The sequence below is a fragment of the Hipposideros armiger genome, unplaced genomic scaffold (assembly GCF_001890085.2).
Source record: "Hipposideros armiger isolate ML-2016 unplaced genomic scaffold, ASM189008v1 scaffold_201, whole genome shotgun sequence".
In the NCBI taxonomy this organism is placed as follows: Eukaryota; Metazoa; Chordata; class Mammalia; order Chiroptera; family Hipposideridae; genus Hipposideros; species Hipposideros armiger.
Genome location: NW_017731551.1, coordinates 2,607,926 through 2,627,935, shown reverse-complemented (window position 1 = coordinate 2,627,935; position 20,010 = coordinate 2,607,926). Strand labels below are relative to the sequence as shown.

At 48.8% G+C, this 20,010-nt stretch overlaps 2 protein-coding genes across 3 annotated transcripts in view; one reads left to right on the top strand and one right to left on the bottom strand.

Moving 5' to 3' along the window:
• PARP12 (poly(ADP-ribose) polymerase family member 12) overlaps nt 1-8,390 on the top strand; it is a 32,359-nt gene extending 23,969 nt beyond the window's left edge. Inside the window, exons 9-12 of the mRNA XM_019653270.1 lie at nt 2,977-3,052; nt 4,946-5,076; nt 5,933-6,084; nt 7,319-8,390. Coding sequence (XP_019508815.1) covers nt 2,977-3,052; nt 4,946-5,076; nt 5,933-6,084; nt 7,319-7,644 — 685 coding nt within the window. The 3' untranslated portion in view covers nt 7,645-8,390. The remainder of the gene's footprint in view (nt 1-2,976; nt 3,053-4,945; nt 5,077-5,932; nt 6,085-7,318) is intronic.
• A 2,828-nt stretch (nt 8,391-11,218) lies between these two features.
• TBXAS1 (thromboxane A synthase 1) overlaps nt 11,219-20,010 on the bottom strand; it is a 135,608-nt gene continuing 126,816 nt past the window's right edge. The window contains exons 8-11 of one of the 2 annotated variants that reach the window (XM_019653251.1): nt 19,276-19,367; nt 15,361-15,498; nt 13,690-13,852; nt 11,219-11,499 (exon numbers count right to left, since the gene is read on the bottom strand). In XM_019653251.1, the coding sequence (XP_019508796.1) occupies nt 11,425-11,499; nt 13,690-13,852; nt 15,361-15,498; nt 19,276-19,367 (468 nt within the window). In that variant the 3' untranslated portion in view covers nt 11,219-11,424. The remainder of the gene's footprint in view (nt 11,500-13,689; nt 13,853-15,360; nt 15,499-19,275; nt 19,368-20,010) is intronic. The other variant, XM_019653250.1, reaches the window with a different exon arrangement.

Here is a 20,010-nt window from a genome sequence, read left to right as displayed (position 1 = left end):
TTTCTCATAAGTAAGGCTTACTGTTTTTTCCTGACATGTAAGAGCCATTTGCCTTCCTTTTTCTGTGAACTATTTGTCTTTTTGTCTATTTTTCTATTTTTCAAAATAGTGTAGTATTTTGATATTTTTCTTAAATATAAGAACCTTTTATCTATTAGGGAGACCAGATCTCTGTTTGTTGTGTGTGTGTGAGTGTGTGTGTATAAAAATAAATAAAATATCTTCTCTTGGTTTATTTATCTTTTGGCTTTGTTTATGAAGTATTTTACCATGCAGAAATATTTATTACTATATTATATTTTATTTAAATGTATCAGTCACTTCTATGTATTACTTCTGGAATTAGGATTTTGGGTAACTATGACTGCTCCTACTTCTGAAAGTCATTTTTGATTCTTTCCTTCTCCAGAGCCCACCGTAGGCCCAGTTTGGAAAAATCTGTCCTATTTCTGAGATTGGATCTCTTTTGTCATCACTCTGACTGGGTCTTCAGGGGCTACAAGGAGATGCCACACATCAGAAATAAAAAGTGATTTTTTGGTCAGATTCAGAGTAAGATATGAGTGATTTAGGATCTTCCCTTCTCTGTAACCTAAGAGTCACACTTGTTGATGGAGTGAAGGTGACAGGAGCTGGTCATAACTCCAGCAGGCAAGTCTGCTTGGGCCTCCGTGGCTAGCTGGAACTCGTAGAGTGGGTCACTTTCAGAAAGAACTCTATTTACACAGTTAACAGGGTCACAGAATATGATCTCCACATTCAGAAGTGCTAATACAGGAGTTAAGTGGAAAGTTTGAAGTGGCATTTACGTACATCAGGTATCTGGTTTAGATCTTACTATCCTTCCATCCTCGATGAAAATGTTCTACTCATGTGATTGGGTCTTATTTTTTCTTTCCTTATCTTCTGGATATATCTTGTCATTTTTTCCCTTTCACTAGTTTGGAAGTTATACACTTTTATCTTTTTTTATAATTATTATTATTTATTTTTTTAGCTGAGCCATCCTGCCACCTGTTGGCAGCTCAGCGGTAGCTGAGCTTGGGCCTGGAATCAAACCGGTGACCCTGTTGCTCAGAGCTCACACTCTTGAGTAAGCTCTTGACTAACTGAGCCACTTGGCCGGCCCATTTTATCATTTTTTTTAAAGGCCGCACTAGAAATTACAACATGTGTTCTTCACTTAGATATATAAGTCAGTCATTATCTTTGCACTCCTATCAACTGATATAAGGACCGTCATATACTTTATTCTATTTACTGTTCTCTTATGTAAGTTTTCAACTTCATGAGGCAGTTATTTTATACAACGAATGTTTCATTCAGTTTACTCACATTTTTACCACTTTCTTTGTTCTTTCAAATTTCCTTAGATGAAGGTCTGTTGGAAAAATGTGTTTTGTTTGTTTGAGTATATCTTTATTTTTCCCTCAATCTTGAAAAATATTTATACTGGATATTGGATTTTTGGTTGTACTTATTTTCTCTTAGAACATTGATGATATCAGTCCACTGGTCCTCTGGTTTCCATTGCTGCTTTTAAGAAATCAGGTGTCATTCTGGCTGCCCCACCTTTCCCTGAAGCACTCTTTTTTCCTCTAGCTACTTTTAAGGTTTTCCTTTTGTCTTGGTGTTGTAGACTGTCACTATGGCGTGTTTGGGTATGTGTTTTTATTCTATTGGAGATTCTTTGGGCGTCTTAAACCTGTAATTCACAGGTGACTCTCATTAAGTCTTTGAAGATTGCCTCCACCCTGTTCTCTCTCCTCTCTTTGGGTTTCAGTTTGGTTCTGACCAGAATCTGACCTTCTCACTCTCTTCTCCATGTCTCAGCTTCTTCCCAGAGTTTCCATCTCCTTATTGCTCTGGGCCATATTCTGGAGAATTCCAGTTCCCATCTCTTTCAGCTCACTCATTCTCTCTCCAGGTGGTCTAATCGCTAGTCAGCCTGTCCATTGGACTTTTACTGTCAAGGATTGAATTTTTTATTTCTAGAAGTTTTTTTTGTTTGTTTATTTTTTTTCAGATCTTCCACGTCTTTTTACAGTGCCCTGTTCCTTGCATATAGTTTTAGTTTGTCTTTTGTTTCTTTAAACATAGAAACAATAGTTGTTTTATACTGTGCCTGATAATTTCAGCAACTTAAGTCTTCATGGGTCTGTTTGGTTGTGGGATCTTGCTTAGTTATTTTTAAATAACTAATAAATTTTCCTTGGAAAGTTATTTGTGGGAATTCTTTGAGGCTTAGGATGAAGGTCTCATGCCAGTAAAAACAGAAGGTAGATCTATTGTGGGAAGAGCAGAACATTCTGAAACTGAGTAGCAGTGATTTAGAACTAGTTTCCCAGTCCTTGTTCCTAAACTCTTTGGGCCATACATGTCTTTTAGAACTCAGTTTTTATTTTTATTTTTAGAAAGATCACGTGCTGCTTGTGTTGTGTGGCACCCTGTAATTAATATTTCTGCAGTCAAAAATATGCATAGTCACTTTAAGAAGGATAATAAGGGACCACAAGTAGCCTCTTAGCAAATTTCTCCTGCCAAGTTGAGTTTTGACGTCAATTTTATGATTTAAAAAAAAGTCTTTATATTCCAATTACACCTCATTGAGGCTATTCTAAATAGTAATTCAGAGCTCTTTAATAAAACTTTCAGAGCTCTTTGAATTTCAAAATCATGGATAAGGGTTTGTGTGTGCTGCTTTAATCACATACTCTCTTCCTTATGTGCAGGAGTTGAGCTACAGGTGAGAAATGACCCCCTCAGGCCTGATTGTTTCAGTTTAGGTAACTTAGGCAAAGAGGGAAGCATTCTCACAAGGTGGATAGTGTGCTTATGTGCTTCCTGTCCTCCCTACTTTTACAAAACGAAATGCTGAGACTTGAGACCGGTGGTATTGGCTAGTGGAGGCCACCTGTGATAGTCTGCTTGTGTCTGAGAACTAAATGTCATAGTGTTTTTGTTTACATTTTGTAGCAGTGTCAAGTTTCAAGGCCCAAAGAATATCCCAGACCATTGGGACCCCTCAGCCCTGCCGGACACTGGCTTTAAGGTATGGGACTTGTGCTGCCTTGGGCTGGGATGGAGAGTGTTCTTAGAGCTAGGTGAGTATGAGCGACTGTGCAGTTTCCTCCACTGCTGAAAAGCCTGCGACCAGGGCTCAGGAGGGAGCAGGGCGGAGGTGTGTGTAGGGTTTTTATTATTTTTTTTTAGGTCTTAGCGATTTTGAGGCTAGAGATCATCCAGGAGATGGCTATGGCCCTGAGGGGACAGGATACATTGTGAATGGAGGACGACGGGCTGGAAATTTTCTAGAAAGGGCAGAAATAAGGAGCTTACGAGCTGGGCTCAGCCAATACATATTAGTTTTTCTAAGCAAGAGAAGGAAAAGAAACCAGGGGATGATTTGAGTATAATGAGGGAACATCTAGAAGGGACAATGCTATTGGAAGGTGCTAGATACTAGAAGACAAGGAACGGTCAGTTCAGTAGCTCATTGAGGGCCTGCTAGAAGATGGCAGCTGCGCTGAGTTCAGTGGAATACTCAGGCCAATGTTCGATGCTGCCCCATCTTTGTGGGGCGCTCGGGCTGGCCTCTGATGGCTGGCCTGCTGCCAGGTACTATGCAGCTTTTACAAAATGGCGATCACATCCCTGGGAGGACTCACCTTGTCGAGTTGTATAAAGCTCACACAGACACCAACAGCACAGGCAAGATGTGTGAAGGGCTGGGTGAACTGACAACAGCACTCTGATGTCAGCAGATGAGGCAGCCATATTGAAGGGATCAGGGAAGGTGTCACTGGATCCACATCTAAATGATGGCTGGGGCTTGTACAGGCAGAGGTGGGAGAACAAACATATAGGTTGATGGGAACTGCATGGGAAGCAGCCCATTTCGTGTCACAGGTGTCAGGTGTGTCTTGGATGGAGGTCATGCATAGTCATGGGGAGTAGGAGAGAAGTCAGGGCTGTGCTATGGAGCCCATTCCTTGGCCATGGGGCCGAGCAGCAGCTGTGACAGGTGTGGGAGCCCGTGACGATCTCTGGTCTCGGGGGCGGGGGAGGAGGGCAGGGTTGGTTCCATACTTGAGGAAGAGGAGTTTAGCAGCTTCCGGTGAGATAGGTGCAGAGAAAGCAGAGTCAGGGTTTGAGTTGCAGGAGACCCATGGACATTCATGCTAAGCCCTGATCATTCAGGACCTTTCGGGGATGAGGTGGTTTTTATGAGGCTGCACTTAGGGTGGGGGAGGGGGATGGTGTAGAGGGATTCCCCAGAGATCCCCAAACCAGCCGTCACTGGGTCAGACCTGGTGGAGCTGGGAACAGGGAGGCTGATGAGGTCCAGGCTGCAAGTGCAGGAATTCATGGCTTGTCACTCTGCGATAGTGACTGTCGGCTGCCCTTGGTCAGGGGCCCCTCCTGTCCCATCACAAGTTCTGTTTCCCAGAGCAGAGGCTAAGGGAGAGGCGGGCTAAGCTGGGAGGGATGCAGTGGCCATGCTCCCGAGTTGCTGTGTGCCCGTCTGCCAGCCTGGCCTTTCTGTCAGCACTTGCATTGTGGGGCGCTCATGCAGCACTGCCACCCATGGCAGCGTTTCCTCCCTCCACCAAATGTACACACTCCACATTTATTGACACCAGCTCTGTGGGCTTGTAGACTATGTGGTCTGCCTTGTGTGCGGTCAGAAGAGCAGGGCCATCCTGGGCACACCCAGGATAGTGCTGATGTAAGGGTCACATGCCCGTTCTTGAGGCAGGTTTAACGGTGAACACAAATTGCACACATCCTGCGCCTGGAGAGATACGCCTCGGGGCAAAGGGGAGAGGTGACCACTGTCTGGGCTTGCTTCTGCAGTTCTGTCACTTCAGGAGCAGCCTTGGGAAGAGATAGATCTGTATTCTACACTTTGATGATACATAATAAAAATACTTGCTCTTTGCAGATGATCTCCCTCAAGTTCTCCTCAGAAGAATATCAGAAGGTCTCGAAGCTCTTTAATCATACACTGCCCAACTACTATGTTCAGAAGATTGAGCGAGTCCAGAACCTGGCTCTCTGGGAAGTCTACCAGTGGTACGTTGGGGGCTCGCTCTTGGCAGACTGGTGAATGTCCGCTCAGACCTGTGCACAGGAGGCTAGCTGCTTACCGAACGTGTCCTGGGCTTAGGGGCAATCCCAGATAGCAGCCACTGCTTGCCATGCTGCTGGCATCAGGAGCTGTGTCCCTGCTTTTCCATCTATCTCATCATCTTTATAGCTTAGGGCTGGCATGTCCCCTGAGAGATGAGGCTTCCCCAGTGTCAAAGCCAGCATTTGCACTCACACTTTCTGCCTCCCTGAAGATCAACAGGATGGTTCAATATAAGCCACCTAAACCCTGGGGAAGTTATTGTCCTGACAGCCAGAGAGCAGGGGCCTCATTTTTGTGCCTGAGGACCAGCCTGTTCTTGGGCTCTTGTCCACATGGCAAGGAGATCGTCAGCAGGTCGCCATGGCGGGCCTGGGGTCCTGCTGTCCTGTCCCTACAAGAGTTTGGAGGAGCATCATCTGTACTCTGGGCCCAGTGATGAAATCAGGGTAACTTACAGGAGAGGGGAGATGGGTGGACCCCCACTGACCAGCATCCTCAAGCTCCCCTGGCTAAGCTCCACATGAAAGCAAGGTGGGGGGATGAAGTGCGCCTGCCTCCCCAAGGTTGGTCTGCTTCCGGAGTTGAAGGAGCTGCTGATGGCCACAGGCTGTGGAGGGAAAGGCCTCCCTCTGCTCTCCACCTTTCCCCTCCCTGGCCCGTAGCTGGAGTCTGGTGGGCCTGGACTCGCATCTCCTGGTCTCATGACACTGCTAATAAAATACGTCTTGGGTCAGGTGGCCTGTGTTTGGTGGTAAGGGCCCTCTGCCTTCAGCACACATTTCTTTCCTGTGATTCTAGGCAAAAAGGGCAGATGCAGAAGAAAAATGGAGGGAAGACGGTGGATGAAAGGCAACTGTTCCATGGTACCAGTGCCAGTTTTGTAGAGGCCATCTGCCAGCAGAATTTTGATTGGCGGGTCTGTGGTCTTCATGGCACTTCCTATGGCAAAGGTAAGAGTGGGGGCGACCGCCTCCGGCAGAACCCAGCCTTGCTGTGCTGTCCAGGGCGTGGGAAACCATTTTAAGGCCATTGATGATGGTGGTGGCGGGGGGAATGGCATAAGTTGATTAGCTGGCTCATACTCAGTGAGGAACGGTCCTGGCCGTCTGTGGGGATGCCCAGCTGGCAGCACCCTTCCTCTCCTTGGTGTGCAGCTAGGAGCCTGACCCAAGGCCTGGGTAGGAGCAGCCCTGCTTAGGTTTTCTTTTCTGAGAGAGGGGCCTGCATCACTGTGGAGTGGAAGCCCTGGGAGACAGCGAGCACAAGCTGGGAGAGGAAAGGGGGTGTCTTCCCAACCCCGTACCTGCACTAGTTTGTTAGAATAGAAATTGGAACACCTCGGATACGTTCGTGAAAATATGTCATTCTAGCTATAATGTGAGTTATCTGAGTGTTTTCCTGTCTCTTGGTTATTTTAAAACTTCATTTGGAAATAAATTTCAAACTCACAGGAAAGTTGCAAAAATAACGTTAAAAAAATGCGTAAATTTCTGTGTATATCTAGATTCACGTTGACTTTATCATTTTTTTTTTCAACCATTTGTAAGTAGGTGGCATATATCGTGCCCCTTTAACACCTCTTAAGAATAAAAGGACATTGTATCACCACAACATGGTTATAAGTTGAGAAAATTTCATAACAGTGTGATACTACAGTCAGCAGTCCCTGTTTCAAGTGCAGCAGTTGTCTGTCAGTTAGCCTTAATCCATGTGATGGCTGTGGGGTCAGGATGGATGGGAGCGGTGGTAGGTTGTAAACCAGAATGTCTAGGTGGCTTTCATTAGACAAAGTTCTAATTCCATACATTGGGCTGCTGGTGTCAACAGAGTGGTTCCATGTATGGAATCTTGGTCACTTTCCACACCAACCCTACGAGATTGAGCATGACAGTCCCATTTTATGGCTGAGGAAAACAGGTTGGGAGTTAAGTTTTGTTATGCCCAGAGCGCCTGAGGATTTGAGTGACAGATTCAGAACTTGAAAGAAGTTTTCTGTCTCAGAGTTTGGGGTCCCCTCTGATGCCCTTCATGAAAGAAGGCTGGAGAAAGGGAGGATGGGGTGGGGGGACTCAGTGATGGAGGAGCAGAGGCCACTGGCATTGCCTGGGTGACAGGATGCCGGAGCCGCCCCTTCCAGCTGCCCCATCTTCCCGGTGCCCAGCTGACCTGTGTGTGTCCTTGCAGGGAGCTACTTTGCCCGAGATGCCGCCTATTCCCACCACTACAGCAAATCCAACACGAAGATCCACATGATGTTCCTGGCTCGGGTGCTGGTGGGCGATTTCGTCCGAGGCAGCGCCTCCTTCTTGCGCCCCCCGGCCAAGGAGGGCCAGGGCAACGCCTTGTATGACAGCTGTGTAAACAGCATGTCCGACCCCTCCATCTTCGTGATTTTCGAGAAGCTCCAGGTCTATCCGGAGTACATCATCCAGTACACCACCTCCGCCAAGCCGGCGGCCGGATCCTCCTCCCTGTTCAACCTGGCATCTGTCTTTGGCATCCGGCAGTGAGCACCAGGATGCCTTTCATGCCTCTCAGGCTCGTCTTCCTTTGGGAAAGTTTTTGTTTTTTTTTTTTTAAACAAGTTTTTAATGAACTGTTTAACATTGACTTCTCGATGAAGTTACATTCTTAATCTCTTGCTAATGGTAGTTTTCGGTTTTAAGTCAATTTAGGCACAGTAGTGGACTAACCAGTCGTGATGGTAGGTGAGCCCATTACTGCTTTTACTAGGGTGTTAAGTTTTATTTTTTATTCTCTGTTGACTTTGTTGCTGATTGGCACCCGCACAGCGTTTCCAGATAGTATTTTATGGATTGGTTTTAATTTTTACGAATTTCTGTCTCCAGTGATTTGTTTTTTTTAGGGTCTCGGTGGCATCTTGTTTTAGTTTTGTCAGGATATACACAGTAGCCTGTGGAAAGGAAAACCTACCTTGGGGCCCAGGGAGGCCCAGTCATTGTGTCTGTTGCTCTGGCTCTAATCCAGGCAGCTCTTGTGCTGCTGCTCCTGCACTTCTGGCCTTGGAATTGGTCCATTTATATCACATAGTCAGACACGTGGCTACTGTGGGATGTCATTGAGTCCCTGCCTGTTTCCCTTTTTCACGGGCCTTGCCCGCGAATGCTATCCCTGCATCTCCTAAGCACACTGGATGGACATCCTCTGAATATGTGTTTTATGTCCCCATGAGATTTGAATACCTGTGCTGCAAATGTCACAATAGAGTATGGAAATAAAAGAATATTTATCTGCAGTGGGTGACAACTGAAGCCCGTTCTTCACTGTCGGTGTATTGAGCACTGCTGGGTACAGGCACTTTTCTGGGTGTCGGGATACAACAGAGCCCCCGTTACTGGCCTCAATGGGGGATGGGGCTGTGTGTGGATTTATCATGAAGCTGATGAAGCTGAAGGTTCAGGGCCCCTCACTTGCTGGGGCCCCTTCCACAGCCATAGGAGGGGCTCCTGCTATATGGCCACATGGTCAGATATCTTGGTTAAATCTGCAGAAGTTATGTATTTGTCTTTTTTTCTTTCCCTCCACTCATAAGTTCCAAGCCCCACAAAGCCAAGAGTCACTGTTGAGCACAGTGTTGTGGACATGGAGGGGATGGGTGTGTCCTGTGTGTCCTCCACACATGGCAGGTCATGGAACCTGCTGGGCACTGCCTCTGGCCCCGGGATACAGGGTCTGGAAGGGTGACTCCAAGCTGTGAGGCAGCCTGCCCCCTCCCAGGCGCTGTACCTGTTGGTCTGTGGGTTTAGTCTTCAGCAACAGGCTGCTCTCCTCACCTGCACCCTTCCCCCGTCTTCCTAATACGACGTGTTTACTCTCCATGCAATGCCTCCAATTCAGTTGGTCTTGTCCTGTAGTTCTCAGATCCAAGCTGTTTTTCCATCTTTGGAACGGGGAGAGAGTGAGCTGGAACTTTACATAGGTCAGCTAATCAAGCTGGAAGAGAACTCAGTTAAATGACCAGAAAAATGAAGCAACATCAATACTAACTACCTTATCCACCAGCAGGACCCAGTTGTATATGGTATGATTATCAGCCCTCCACATATTTCTCCCACATCCTGACTAATCCCGAAATTTCATTCATTCATTGCTTTTCGATTAAGTCGTTGGTCCTTCTAAAGTGTAGGTGGGGGGCCCGAGAGGTGTCCGAGAACCATTAAATCAAGTGCTTGCCTACTGAGTCTTAAATGCAGATGAACTGATCCCATGCTTGTTAACCGTCTGGCTTCTCGGAGCTGAGGGAAGGGAAGCAGGACTGGTCCATTTGGGAGTGTAGGTGGGAAGAATGGCACAGGAACCTGAGAGGGAGCCACCAGATGCTCCAGGAAAGTCAAGTGAGCTATGAAGACTGCACACACACAGGTTTGCCGGCCTTTGGGAAAGCAAGTCAGGAAGAGCAACTGCTTGGATTGAAGCTTCGAGAGAGGGATGGGGTCCATGTGGCCAGGTTGTGGGATGGGGGTGGGGGGAGCTGTTCTTACGGGCACGGGAGGTGGGGGGGCATTGTGATAGGAAGAGGTCAAAATAGTCGTGACTCAGAATTGTAGTGCAAAGAGGTAATGGGATCTAGGGCAAGTGCACGGTGGTTGCCAAGAAATGGCAGTGCGGGCCCAGGTGGGATGCAGTCGGGGGTTTTGTGGAGGACCCAGTCGGTGCCATCTCCTGCCTTACCTTTGTTGGTGTTGGATGTGAACAGTGGGATTTAAGCACAGTGAGGGGTTGTGGGTTGGGCGTCCAGTGATTCGAGCACATTAAGAAGCCTCAGGGCCGGCCGAGTGGCTCAGTTGGTTAAGAGCTTGCTCAAGAGTTTGAACTCTGAGCAACAGCGGTTTGATTCCCAGCCCGAGCTGAGCAGCCGCTGAGCTGCCAACAGGTGGCAGGATGGCTCAGCTTAAAACAAAAAAAAGCCTTATATCCAAACATGGTGGCCACTGGATGGAGAAGGTGAGGGAAGCCAACAAAGCTGATGGGCTGGGGGTGCAAGGTGCAGACCTGCACTCCAAGTAGGGAGTCAGGTGCAGGATGAGTTTCTGGGCTGGCCATGGTGGGGGTGGTCGGGGACGGGGGGAGACAGGCAGGGCAGTCAGGAGACAGTGGGTCATCAGGAATGGGAACGGATGGCTTTCTCCAGTGAGTCTGAGCCCCAGGCCAGGCATCTCGAAGGGACTGGAACCCACAGATGAGCAGGTAGTGGTAGCACGTATGTGAGGGCTGTGGGATGGACTGGTGGGACAGTGCTGGGGAACAAGGCTGCCCTTCCTCCTAGGAGGCCAGAGGGAGAGAATGGGGCTCTCCAGGAGACCCCTTAGAGGGAGACATGGGGTGCTGGGGGCTGGAGGGGGGGAGGGCCACACAGCAGAGGCAGCATTCTTATCCGTGAATATGTTGAAACTGTTCTGCCAGCTCTCCTGAAACAGCTAAGCTTTCTAAAGGTGGGTAGCTCCATGCCTACAGATCCTTCTGTATTATCTGTATGACATTTCAGCCCCTTAACTCTGCTCAGATGTCAAATAGAGGAAGGGGTCTTGATCTAGGCCAGTCTCGTTTTGCAGATGAGGAAACTGAGGCGCACGGAGGTGGAAAGACTGGCGGCCACAGCCACACGGCTGCTAGCTTGCAAGTTCTTTGTTGAATTCGAACTTCTCAGCAAAACAATACTTTTACTAAAATTCACCTCTAAATATTCTTTGATCAAAATTAAGAAAAAAGATAATTCTCTTTAAAGGAAACAGTACCCTTTTGCCTCTCGCGTTTCTGTGTGTTGGAACTTACTATAGAGTTGGTATTACCCTATTGTGGATAATCAAAGCATAATAAAACTTTTAAACCACTTTCAAAGTTGAGCTTCTGACGAATGTCATTCTCTAAGTTAAACACCACAGTGCACCCGAAGCTGAAAAGGCCCATGAGCTGGTGCCATCAGGACAGTTCACCTGAGTGTCCCCGTGTCGCCTGCCCTGTAGGTTCCTTCTATCCTGAGGCTAGGACTTCCTTCAAACCCCCAAGTTCTCATTTTGTCAAAACTATGCCTTTCGCTTGTTATCAACAATTCCTTATTGGGAGAGGTGGATCAGTGGTTCAAACACCTTTGGCAGAGTCAAACCCAAGTGCAACAAACATTTATTAAGCATTTAGGAAACGTTACATAAGTGACCTCTTTTATACTTGCATGCCAGGCACCCTTTCAATTGTTTACATAATGTTTCCCCAAAAATCTGAATTTCCACATAAGCGTTTGCTTTGAATGAGGGGGTGCCCTCATCACTGTGTCAGCGGGAGACAATCTTGATGTAGACGCCATTTTTTGGACTTAGGGCAGATTTGGATTCTAGCTGCAGTGGCACCTAAAATAGAGATTAAAACATTTGTCACGGTTAACCACCTTTAGAGGAAAACGTTTTCGGAACTGGGCCTGAACAGGCTTGTGGAAATTGAGCTGAGGGCTGAAGGGTAGCAGGGCCTGTAGTGAGCAAAGCAGCCTGTCCAGCAAGACCTTGAGAACCCAGCAGAGCTACCTGTCCAGGACTGGGCCCTGGGGTCCCAGCAGCACTGGTGCTCACCCCCCTTTCCTGTTAATCCAGCAAGTGAGGTGGGCACTTAAGTCTCAAGAAGCCTGCATAAGAGGTGATTGATAGTGGCTCACGTTGCAAATGAAGAAATGGAGGTTCAGAGAGGCCTAGTGACTTGTCCAAGGTCACATGCCTAGCAGGTGGAGAGCAAAGCCTCAAATGCATCTCCCCATCTCCCTCCCTGATGCCCAGCCAGTAACTGAGCAGCTGCCTCTCTTCCCAAGGGTCTTTGGGGAGAGCGGCCTCATGCTGTTCTGTGTTCATGCGTGGTGTGTTCTGGCTTCACAGCCATTCAGAAAGCTTTCCTTAGGTCCAACGTACAAGGCCGATTGGTGGTGGACTGGGAACTTGGGAGAAAAGCCCAAGAAATAAGCAGGCTATCCCCTTGAGCAGTGTGTAAAATGATGGTTCAGTGGCTACTGTGAACCCTTTCGAGGAAAGAAGGATCAACGAGCCTTAGTGCTGGGGCCTTGGAGGGCTTTCCAGATGTCCAGGGGTTAGAGTTCAGACAGGAGACCAGTTTTATGCTCAAGAAACAAGATGATCTAGACCTGTGCTATCCCATATATTAGTCACTAGCGTGTGTGGCTGCTGAGTTCTTGAAATGTGGTTAGTGCAAATGAGGGGGTGAATTTTATTTGATTTTCATTAAAATGTAAAGAGCTACGCGTGGCTGGTGGCTACTATATTAGTGCAGATCTAGACAAACTTGAAACGCTACTGAAAAAAGGAGAGGTCAGTTGGGTGCTGGCAAAGTCAGGGAGGGCTTCCTGGAAGTGATGCCCGGGGTGGGGCTAGGAAGGAGAAATCATGTGAGCAGGGTTTCTCGGGGGCCACTTTGGGATTTGAGGCAATTCCAAGTGATTTCGAGGATGGGAGCAGGAAGCGGGTGGGGTGACATTCCAGATCAGGGCAGCAGCCAAAGCAGGCAGGGAGGACCAGGTGGAACCCTCTCAGTGGGAAGTTGGGGCAGGGAACAAAAAGTGGGCTCAGATGAGTTCTCCCTGGACCCAGCAAGCTGGGGGCTCATGGCTGGTTCTTGAGCTGGGGAGTGCCAGGGTTAAGCAGTGTTTGGGGACATTGGTCTGGCTGCTATACTGTTTGCCAAGATCAAGGGTAATTGAGACAAACCACAGAAGGAAGTCCTGCACACATGGACCACCTAGGGCATTCGGGGCCTGCTTTCTCTCTCTGCTCCTTCATCTGGCTTGGTTTGGCTCTGTGCTCCCCACCTGCCCCTTTCTCTCCAGCCGTGACCGTCAGACCCTTGTGGACATTTTCATACCCAGTACCTTAATCATTTCTACCTCAATCAAACTCATTATTCCTCCTGGACCAGCAGCCCACCCCAGTCTCTGTTTGTTGGGGGCAATGCCGCTCTCTGGACCTAGAAGTTGTCACCCTCCATCACTGTTTCCTTATTACCTGTCCCCAGCAGAAGGGTTCCTAAAAGGCATGGTGGAGCTGTGTAGGGAGCAGCTAAGATTGTGCAGAAGCGGCTGCTGGATGTAGAGGAAAGAGGGAGGGCTTGGGCTTGGGAGGGAGCAAGTCCTGGTTGAACTCCAGTTTCTTCACACTCTGGCTAGTCATTCATTCCTTCATTCACGTTTGTTGAATGAATGAGTGAGCAATTGCCATGTGCCTGGTATTAAGCTGGGTGCTGGCGCGTCCAGCCATGAATATGACACTTTTGGTCCCTGTCCTCATGGAGCCTGCAGTCCAACTCTGTGACCTCAGGCAGGTTACTTAACCTCCCTGAGCTTTATTTTAGCTCCTCCTCTGAAGAATGGGACTAATGATACCGACTATGCAAGATTACTGGGTTCTCTTTGCCAAAGAGGGAAGGGCTACGGCATCATGAGGCCCAGCCCCGCTGGACGTTGAACAATAATAATAATGATAAGTCGGCTCCAGTGTAGCGAACTGGAGAAGCGCTCCTGCGCCGGAAACAGCGGCGGGGCTCACCTGAGTCTCCCGGCAGGCTTCAAACCGGAAGTTGCTCAGAACGTGGAGCAGCGTCAGCTTGACCTCCAGCAGCCCCAGCCGCACCCCGAGGCAGCTCCGGGGACCCGCTCCAAATGGCAGGTACGTGAAGGGCCGCCTGCGCTGCTGGGCCTCCGCCGTGAACCTGTGGGGCAGCGCGGTCAGGGTTGGCCCAGGACACCACCTTCCTGTTCGGGGCCTCTTCAGTCACTCAGTAGGGTTGAGGGTCTCCTGCATCTGAGGCCACGCTCCTACCAAGCGGGGCCTAAACCTCACCGAGGTCCACAGAGTCCTGTTTTCTTATAGACCCGTCCCTAAGGCTCTGGAGCTGGTGGCTGCTAATCCACCAGCTTCCTGCAAAGGCACTGCTGAATTAAAAGAATCACCTGGAAACTCTGCGTGGCCCTCCCGCCCTCTCCTTAGGAATTCAGTGTGCTGTTAAGGAGCCTGCAGGCCCACTAGCCCCTGAAGGATAAACGAGCCTTAAACCACAGCCCTTAACCTGGACGCCAGGCCCTAACTCCCCCATCCGACAGAGGGCGACACCAGCCATTCCCACTTCCTAAGGAGAGTTCTTGGGCGCTCGCCCTCCTCGCCAGCCCTCCCTGAAGGCTAGGTCCTGCCGTTTTGTCTCCCTTGCCCACACTTGCCTTTCTGGTTCAAGCAGTGAAATTGAACCATTGGCGGTTGTGGTATTCGAACCACAGGGAGCCCTTCCTCAGAAGAATTGCCTGTCAGTTACCAAACTGCAGCATGTGTCACGTGTGTTCTGTGACACTATAGGTAGGTGACAACCACTATTTTGTAATAGCCAGCTCACGTCTTACTTTTCTGGGCCCAAGGAGCCCTTGAGTCACCTTTTTTCAACCTAATATTAATGCACTTTTGTTTTCAAAGGTGATGCTCTAAGCTCTGTAGCCACAGTTTATGGGGCTTGATATTTACCGTATTTCCTGGAGCTGCTGTGCAGCAGGGTGTATGTATCTAGGTCCCACTGCCCACAGTTCCCCAGTGACTGGGTTGTGGAGCTGGGGTCACGTTCCACAGGAAGTTGGAAGCATTAAAGGTGTTTGGCCAGCCCTCTGTTGGCCAGACCGCCTAAGGAAGGGATGTTGCTGGATTCTGAAGGCGGGGGTGGGGGTGGAGTGTGGGGGACTCCTGCACAGACATTTTCAATCTGGGAGCCCAGAGATGAAATTTAGACAATAGATCCAATCCATGTAGGGACAGGAGGGGGACCCAGGTCTACCATGTCAGCGTAGCTGGATCTCATGAATTCCTGGAGAAATTTGGTGGATGCTCTTGTTTTGGAATAGGCTCCAATTTTTTTAAAAAAGGAAATGATGTTTCATTGCTTTCCTGTGCACACCCAAATGTGATCCTCTGTCCTGTTCCTTGGCTTGGACAGAGGACACCCATCTGAAATTGCCTTGTTCTTCACATGCAGTGCTGCTGAAATGCTAAATTTATGGATGCCATTTGGGGATTTTTTTAAATGGCACAATTATTTCCTTCAGAAATTATGCGTCGCAGACCTCTGACTGCCATGCCTGTTGACTGGGGACTTTACTAAATCTTCAGTGACTCCCTGCAGCCACCTCCAACCCCCTTACACCCATGTCTCTTAGGGACCCAGTGCAAAGGCGGGCTCACCTCTGGGGGTCGAAGGTCTCAGGGCACGGCCAGTGCTCAGGGTCGTGGTGTAGGGCGCCCACGGCTGTCTCCACCACGGCGCCTGCCGGGATGCGCTGCCCCAGCACCTCACAGTCCTGCGCCGCCTCCCGTGTGAACCTGCGGGGACACGCGGGTCACTCCGCCTTTATGTGGAGCAGAGATGAGTGGAGCTCCCAGGTGGGCACACCGGGGCAAAGGGGGTCTGAGATTGAAGTGCAGAATGAGGCTGGGGACTCAGGGGGACAGGAGACCCAGCCCTCTTCCCCATTGACCCCAATGGTAGCCAAACCCCACTTTCTCCCCCACTGCATTAACCCTTTATTGCCCAGGACACTCTCTAGTCTCTAGGCTCTTTGGACCCCCACGGCCCTTGGTGAATAGCCCCCACGCGCCTGTCCCTTCCTTCATGCATCCATCCAGCCTGAAGAACCATTTATGCCTGGTGTTGGGGGTGCACAGGTGCCTTTGAAGTGTTTATTTCTGGTGGGGACTTGCAGGGTTATTCCCCTGGCAACACCCTGCACCATCTTCCCTCCATAGTCAAACCTCTTTTTTTTTTTTTTAAAGATTTTATTGGGGAATTGGGGGGAGGGGAACAGCCAAGTTGTTGTCCTTCAGTCTTAGTTGTGGAGGGCGCAGCTAGCTCAGCTGCAAGCCCAGTCACCATCTGGCCACTCGTCGGCAGCTTGTGGCCGCTCAACTCAAGGTGCCGTGTTCAATCTTAGTTGCGGTGGGGCATAGCCCAACATCCCATGTGGGAGTCCAACCGGCAACCTTGTTGTTAGGAGCACGTGCTCTCACCAGCTGAGTCATCCTGCCACTTGTTGGCAGCTTAGGGGCAGCTCAACTCGGGGTGCAGGTCACTAGCCCATGTGGGAATTGAACCGGCGACCCTGTTGCTCAGAGCTCACGCTCTTAACCCAACTGAGCCACTGGGCCAGCCCCGTCAAACCTCTTTTAATCGCCCTCACCCACCCCCTCACTTTACCTAAAGGAAATTTGGGTTTGAAAATCTGTTTCCCATTCATATGTTTCTGTGGATGACTTCTACTAAAGAGGAAAACTACCAGTCAGATTGTGTATTTTATCATATGGCCATGGCATAATCCCATCTATGTTTTATTTTTAAGGGTTAGACTATCTGTGTTTGCATGTGAACATAAAATTTCTGGAAGAATACCTAAACCTCTACCATGATCTCCTCTAGGGGATGGGACTGGGGTGGAGGATGGCAGGGGACCAGCGGTGCCAATGTTTTCTTTGGATCTTTCCGTATTGATTAGGGTTTTTGTTTTTGTTTTAAGTATACACATGTTATTTGGGTAATATAAATAATTATTTTAAAAATCAAAAAGCATCTATGCTGGCTTTAACTTCACGTGGTAGGACTGGGCTTCCCTAAATACCTTAGAGGAGATAAAATTATTATGCTAGTTACCGTTATACCCTGTTCCCGCTTATAAAAGACATTAAGAGCAACCCACAGTTTCTTGCAGCATTTATCACTCTGTTATGAGCCTTTAATATAAGAATAAGGAACATGAAAGACCAGGGCAGTGGCACCCTCCTCAGCACCCCACCCCCCATTCAGGTCCTAAGTTACTAATGTAATTAATACATGCTTGAAGCTGGTAGCAAAACACCAGAGCAGGCAGGTGGGGGGCTCTGACAGGTATAACCTCAGCTCTAAGGGATCAAAAAGGCTATCCCCTGGCATCCCTTTATTTTCATCTTTACCAGAAATAGCTTAGACCCGGATGTAAGATCCCCTTAAATGCCGGAAAACGGGGCCTTCCCTTCTGTATGTGGTTGGGCCTTCTGTCTGACTAGGCTAGACTGACTAAAAGGCCAGAAAAATCTGCTGAATTATAGCTGCATAGAACCCTGGATTCACATTAGTAATAATTCAACAAGAATTGTTATGTTTTCCACAAGGGCCATGCACTATCTCACTGGTTCTCACTGCAGTCCTGTGGGGCCGGCGTGTGTGCCCACCGGACACAAAGGAAACGGAAGCACAGAGCAGTACAGAACTTACCCAAGGTCACACAGCAAACTAAGGGCTGAGCCAAGACTGTCTTGACTTCCTGTCTAGAGCTGTTCTGTCCTTAGGAGCACCAGCTCTATATGCGACTTTCTGAGGGAATTTTAACCAATTCATCCAGACACTGGTTTCTGTCCTGCCCTCAAGTGAGATCACCAGCACGCTGGTTCCCCGGAGCAGTGCCTTCACCGACTTCCTTTGACTCGGTGCTGTTTATAAAAAGAGTCAGTAGGATCATTGGCTGCAGCATTTCGGTGTTAAAGAGCCTGCTCCCTTTGTCACTCAACATGGAGTCTATTCAAGGTCTTATGTGATGAATTCATGATTGAGGTTAGATCCAGGAAATGATGCGTCTGATGAGTTTATACACTTTCTTTCCTCTAGAAAACACGGCTCTTCAACTCCACTGGGTTTCCTCTGTGCCACAAGCCTGAGCACCCAGACGGGCCTGACCCCAGTTACTGGCCATCTCTGGGGCCCCATAAAGACTTCTTTCCTTTCGACAGCCTTTGTTCTATTTTATCCCTGAATATCTTACTTTGAATTTCATGTTAATGTGGATAGCAGCTGCCCACAGTTTCCTTGGAAGGAAGCTGGATATAAATCATTAAAAACCAAGATTGGATCCAGTTTGCTCGGTGACTCCCCCCCGGAATCAGGCAAGGCCTGTAGAATCAGTCTTACAGCATTGGCTTCCTGAGAGCAAGGCGGGCCGTGGCGGTACCGTTGCTCCCAGACCAGGAGACAGAAGCGATGTGTGCCTGGGGACCTCATGATTTGACTCGCACCCCTGGAGTTCTGTATTTGCTCTGGGTCTGGCCCTTTTGGACAATATCTACAATCACACTCTCGAGTGATGTTTTTGGTTTGGAATATACTTTTAAGGCACCTTCAGATGGTCCACATTTTCTCTTTGAAAATGGCCAACGGTATCTCCCTATGGTTTCTATGGTGTATTCATTCATAGAAATGCCAGTGGAACTTATGATCGATATACAGTTCAGTGCTTTGTGTTGTTTCTGTTTCTAGAGCCTGAAATCCGGCCACTGTTTCACTCTCTAAGGGTCTGGGGACCCGAGTTAAGACCCTGTGCTCTGTGAGAATCCCTCTGAAAAAAAGACGAAGACCTGATTCCTGCCCTCAAGGCACCTGCGGCTTGGTGTGACTGGATGTGCAATGGGGACATGTTGTGGAGCGGTTGAAATGCTTCCGAGAATAGAACATGAAGAATAGTTAGAGCAGAAAGGGCTGGGGAGGGAAGCAGGAAGGGGCCGGAGAGGCCCGGCTGAGCTGGACCTCTGGGAGTAGTGAGTCTGGGCTTGCAGCTCTGAGGACAGGACAGGTGTGGGCTCTTGGGGAGCAGGAAGGAGCATCCCAGGCTTTGGGTGGCCCCCCTTGGAATGTCAGCTCCAAGGGCCTGGGTTTTATGTGTTTTGGATGTGGCTGATTTCCTAGCGCTTGGCACAGAGCAGATACTCAATAAACAGTTGCTGAACGAATGAATGGGCGGGGGGAATGGCAAAAGCCATCGAAGGCTAGCAGGCCAAAGAGACTGGCTGCTGTTGGGGAGGAACGTCATGTTAAGACAGGACCAGTGACACTTTGAGCAGGCAGTTTGGATACATGAGAATGGGCCAGGTGTTTATTGCCATGGGTACTGTGTGGCAAGCATTATGTCTGTGCCCTGGGGGATGCAAAGAAGCCCAAGACTCACACCTTACCCCTTGGAGCTTGAGTCCAGCACTGGGGATAACACAGGTGGTGACGGACTGAGCACTAGCAAAGACCCTCAACAGTGATGCTGACAGGGGCCCTGGGGTGCAGGGTGGGGTGAGGGGCTGCGGGCCTACCTGAAAGCTGGCGGGTACATCCTTAAGGTCTCTGCGATCACCATGTCTAGGTAGGGCAGGCCTTCCTGGAGGCTGCAGTACTCAGGGGTCGTCTGACAGAGGGAGTGACAAAGGAAGAGGGTCGAGTTAGACAGAGCCACACAGCCTTCTGTCTTTCCCATTCACTTGAGAGCCCTGCTCCAACTTTAGCGAACACTTAAATGCGAACCCCACTAAATCAAAAGTTGCTTCTGCCCAAATTGCATTCGATTAGCACTCTTCATATTCTGTTGTGCAGAATATCCTGTTGTTCTTGTTTCATGGAGCTGTGTGTTATTGAAGACAAGCCAGCCTGGCCTGGGAGCTGGCTGTCTTGGAGGGTCATAGAGAGAAGTTTGGTTATAAAACAATGCTGGTGTTTACTGAGAGCTGATGATGTGGCAGGCTATGTATGCATTGTACAGACGCTATTGTAGTTAATCCTCCCAGCCAGCCAACCAGAAAGCTCTTCTCCCATTTCTTTGATGAGAAAACTGAGGCTCTGAGAGGTACTCACAGAGGTAGTAATTGGTACCTTGTAAAACTAAAGGACCAACAGTGAAATAGCAAACCAAAGAGAAGAAAAGTTTGCAACGTCTATAAAGGATCGATGGTAACAAAACCCAAAGAGCTATGATAAATCAGTAAGCAGAGAAACTCAGTAGAAAAACAGTCAAAGGCAATGAAGAAGCAAGACACAGAAGAGGAAAGGTGACT